The 5093-nt window shown below is 40.4% G+C and overlaps 1 protein-coding gene across 1 annotated transcript in view; it reads right to left on the reverse strand.

Moving 5' to 3' along the window:
* Window positions 1-5093, reverse strand: part of LOC104987882 (short-chain dehydrogenase/reductase family 16C member 6) — a 26199-nt gene that overhangs the window by 18882 nt on the left and 2224 nt on the right. The window contains exon 2 of the mRNA XM_010838978.1: window positions 3121-3467. Within this exon, the coding sequence (XP_010837280.1) occupies window positions 3121-3441 (321 nt within the window). The 5' untranslated portion in view covers window positions 3442-3467. The remainder of the gene's footprint in view (window positions 1-3120; window positions 3468-5093) is intronic.

A 5093-nucleotide genomic window follows, 5' to 3' on the forward strand; every position in this document is an offset into this window, starting at 1 on the left:
GCCATGAAATTAAAAGACACTTACTCCTTGGAAGGAAGGTTATGACCAACCTAGATAGCATATTCAAAAGCAGAGACATTACTTTGCCAACAAAGGTTCATCTAGTCAAGGCTATGGTTTTTCCAGTTCTCATGTATGGATGTGAGAGTTGGACTGTGAAGAAGGCTGAGCGCCAAAGAATTGATGCTTTTGAACTGTGGTGTGGAGAAGACTCTTGAGAGTCCCTTGGACTGCAAGGAGATCCAACCAGTCCATTCTGAAGGAGATCAGCCCTGGGATTTCTTTGGAAGGAATGATGCTAAAGCTGAAACTCCAGTACTTTGGCCACCTCATGCAAAGAGTTGACTCATTGGAAAAGACCTTGATGATGGGAGGGATTGGGGGCAGGAGGAGAAGGGGACAACAGAGGATGAGATGGCTGGATGGCATCACTGACTCGGACGTGAGTCTGGGTGAACTCTGGGAGTTGGTGATGGACAGGGAGGCCTGGCGTGCTGTGATTCATGGGGTCGCAAAGAGTCGGACATGAATGAGTGACTGAACTGAACTGAACTGAATGGTCCCCATCATCCTGTCCAAGAAGATCCCTCAGTCTTAGGGACCCAGAGCTAAGAGGAACTTCATCTAGGTAATAGGATTTAATTTTCACTGCGAGTTTAGGAAAGCATTCCAATCTCAGTTTATAGATCAGGAAACAGAGGTTCTCAGAAGTTAATATTTTGCCAAAGGACAGCTTTTGGCTTTTGAGAAGAATCACAGTGGTTCTCACTCAGTTTTCGACACACATACAAGAAAGTAAAAGCTCTCTTTTACTTAGATTTACTTCTCTGTGGTCAAAATGATTACTTCTGTAACTAACAAATCTCACGTATGTGAACATGCACACAGACACACTAACAAATATAAATAAGTAATTGGACCTGGACATTTGGGAATAAAGCATGACGCTGGTTATTCTAACAAAAAATTCATTTGTGTACTGAGTCTCTGTGGTGGAGATGAGAAAGTTACCTTAGTCAAATTTTGGGAAATTACTGAGCCCTTTATTTAAAAAATTTTTTTAATATTATCATTGGTTTTTTTTGGCTATGCCCCATGGCATATGGGATCTTGGCTCCCTGACCAGGGATCAAACCCAAGGCCCCTACAGTAGAAGCCTGGAATCTTAACCTCTGACCTCTAGGAAAGTCCCATTACTGAGCCCTTTAGAATGCTGTTATTGAAGTTTCCTATGAATTTCAGGGGTCTGGATAATGTCCATGGCTTGTTGACATTCTGGTAGATAAAGTCTAACATTAGTATTAATATTTGGGTTTCTTGGGAGTTGATAAGTAATTAAAATTATACAGAACAGTCAATAAAATGGTTGACTTAGAAGAATTCTGTTTACAGGACTGTGAGAAAAGAAAAGTCCAAGATACATTCAAATGGTGAAAAGACAATATTTGATTAAAGTTTTTGGCCTCGTTTTCTACTATACAGCAAGGAAATTTTAAACAAGAGGGAAAGATTCATTGGGGGTGATGGAAATTACAGTGCTTTTGATAGAAGGAAGAGGACCGTGAGGGAGTCTTTATTGCTGACACATTGGTGGGTCACTGCTGGGGATGTGGCAGGGGTCTTGATTCCAGGCAGATGGAACCTGGTTCTACTCTGTCACTAATTTGCTCTATGCCTTGGCTTCCTGTCATCAGTAGAGGAGACAATGTAATTGTGCCCACTTTACTATAAAGATTATATATGAATCCAGAGCCTGTTATACAGAGTGAAGTAAGTCAGAAAGACAAATACTGTATATTAATGCATATATATGGAATTTAAAAAGATGGTACTGGCAATCCTATACTCAGGGCAGCAAAGGAGACACAGATGTAAAGAACAGACTTTTGGACTCAGCAGGAGAAGATGAGGGTGGGATTATTTGAGATAATAGCACTGAAACATATACATTACCATATAGAAAGTAGATGACCAGTGTGAGTTCGATGGATGAAGCAGGGCACCCAAAGCTGGTGCTCTGGGACAACCCAAGAGGGATGGGGTCGGGAGGGAGTGGGGAATGAGGTTTAGGATGGAGGGGACACGTGTATACCTGTGGCTGATTCATGCTGATGTATGGCAAAAATCATCACAATATTGTAAAGTAATTATCCAATCAAAATAAATTAATTGAAAAACAAAAGATTATATATGATGATGCTGCAAATTTCAGAGTCCTGATCTGTGATTTAGTGGTGGTCCTGGGACTGCCACTCCCCCACAGGCTCCTTCCCTGAGCTAGCCCCAAAGACCTCCATCTATGAACCTTTCTTGCCACATTGCTTTGGCAAAATAAGACCTGATTTTGAGCCCGCTTGTTCTGTTCTACAATATCCCTGGGATCTATATATAATTACACAATAAATACCTATTACAATTAAAGCATTTATCAGTACTTAGTGACTGGCATGCTGCAGTCCATGGGGTAGCAAAGAGTCAGACATGACTTAGAGACTGAACAACAAGTGTGAAGTTAGAACGAATATCCATAAGTTAAATCTAAGAGGAAATGTAGTCTAGAAATATGCTTCTTCCCCATCCTCCCGACTTTCTACCCTCAGAACTAGGTGACAGTGGGTGTACACTGGAATCATACAATACAGAGACCTAATACTGTGTCCCCTTGAAGATCATCTGGTCCAGTCTTTTCATTTTACTGATAAAGGAACAAGGACCTGGAGAGGACAGGTAGCTAGGCAGGGCTAGTTCTAGTTTCTACAGACTTCTGGTGGCAATGAGTCACCAGAAAAGCAGCTGGCAACAACTCAAAAGGCTCATCAAATTTACAGTTGCATTGTTTTCTTGTTTCCTTTTCTGGAGGCCACAAATTCAGGTTCTTTTTTTTTTTTGGCTTCAGTCCCCGACTAGGGATTGAACCCACGACCCCTGCACTAGAAGTGGAGTCCTAACCACTGGACTGCCAGGGAAGTCTCCACAAAGTCAGATTTCTGACATGCAGACTCAAGCAAGAGGCATAGGAAAAGAAGTATATGACAAAATTTCTCCTCTTCTTTTTGCACAAGCACATATTAGATGCAGTACTTTTCTTGGGCAAAGAACTAAGAACACCAGTCAGCTTACCTGATCAGCAACTCTGTAGACATCTTGTCTATTACTACAGTCACATGTATAGGCAAATACTTTTGCATCCCTCTCTTCTTTGATCATTCTACATGTTTCCATGTTGCCTTCTTCGTTAATGTCCCATAGAACTAAAATGGCTCCAAGACTGGCAAATTTGATAGCTAATAACCTCCCAAGTCCACTTGCAGCTCCTGTTATAAGGACAATCTCTCCCGTAACATCCTTTTTCTTCTTGGGAATTATCTTGTAATATAAAGATTCTAAAAAATAATATAGAAATTTCCCCAAAAATATGGAGGTGTCGAGAAGCACATTCATATTGATTCACTGAAGAAAGTAACGTCCTAATTAGGAAAAAAGGTAACTGATAAATTCATGACATTATCACAATTGCAACACATATAAAACACTTAGTCCAAGGGAATTTACCTTTGAGACATCAGTTCTTCAAAATACATATTTTGGCAACAACTGCTACCATCGTTGAATATTTGAATTATATAAGTAATGAGCATGAAAACATTTTATGTTGACAAGAATCTTTCCAACTTGCAGGGTACTTCCTTACAGGTAATCTAATTTGATTTACAGGTAGATCTCAATTTACTAGGAGAGCTTCATAGTGAAAGACATACATTGCATGACTCCTAAACCAAGATTCTGGACTCTCACATGGTCGTTTTTCTGTTATATGAACTCAATTCATGATCTTATATCTAATAGAAATTAATATAGAAGTAATATTTCTTGCAATATAAATCTTTTTATATTTTCACATGCACGTGTGGGTGCCAAGTCTGTTCAGTCATGTCCAACTCTTTGGCCTATGGACTGTAGCCCGCCAGGCTCCCCTGTCCATGGGATTCTCCAAGTAAGAATACTGGAGTGGGCTGCCATGCCCCCTTGAAGGGATCTTCCTGACCCAGGGATTGAACCCATGTTTCAGTCTTCTTTATTGGCAGTCGGGTTCTTTACCACTGGCACCACTTGGGAAGCTCTATATTTTCACATAATCCTTATAATATCCCTCTGACAGAGTCAAACCAGGTACAGTTACTGCTGGTTTATAGTGAGGGGGTCTGAGACAAAAAAGATTGAGTAGACTTGTTCAAGGGCTTCCCAGGTGGAGCTAAAGGTGAAGAACCTGCCTGCCAGTGCAGGAGACCTAAGAGACACAGGTTCAATTCCTGGGTCAGGAAGATCCCCTGGAGGAGGGCATGGCAACCCACTCCAGTATTCTTTCCTGGAGAATCCCCACAGACAGAGGAGCTTGGCAAACTACAGTTCATGAGGTTGCAAAGAGTCAGACATGACTGAAGCTACTTAGCACACATGCACCCAGACTTATTGAATGTCATATAGCCAGCTAATAAAATAGGAAATGTCAAGATTGAGGACAGAGGTCTCTTGAATGAAGTCTAGACTTTTAACACTCGAATGGGCTTTTTCTGGAGCTAATGTGCCCTTTTCCCAGACCTGTCTTTTAAAAAAATAAAATAATGGAGCGTTTTTTTTCTTTTTGATGATGTGTCCTTGATTTTTGATAATCATTTTCTGTTATATTTGAACATTCTTACACAATTATTTCATGTAGAAGTTTAACGTGGTCATCCTTAAAACCCACATTAAAACAGACCACAGCTCCTACACTGTTGGTGGAAATATAAGTTGGTTCAGTCACTATGGAAAACAGACTGGAAGTTCCTCAGAAAGCTAAACAGAATTATCATGTGATCCAGCAATCCCACTCCTCAGCATATTCCCAGACAAAACTATAATTCATAAAGATACATGCAACCCTATATTCATAGCAGCAGTATTCACAATAGCTAATAAATAGAAACATCAATAACCTCAGATATGCAGATGACATCACCCTTAGGGCAGAAAGTGAAGAGGAACTAAAAACCTCTTGATGAAAGTGAAAGAGGAGAGTGAAAAAGTTGGCTTAAAGCTCAACATTCAGAAAA

This window comes from Bison bison, unplaced genomic scaffold (assembly GCF_000754665.1).
Source record: "Bison bison bison isolate TAMUID 2011002044 unplaced genomic scaffold, Bison_UMD1.0 scf7180017864108, whole genome shotgun sequence".
NCBI lineage: Eukaryota > Metazoa > Chordata > Mammalia > Artiodactyla > Bovidae > Bison > Bison bison.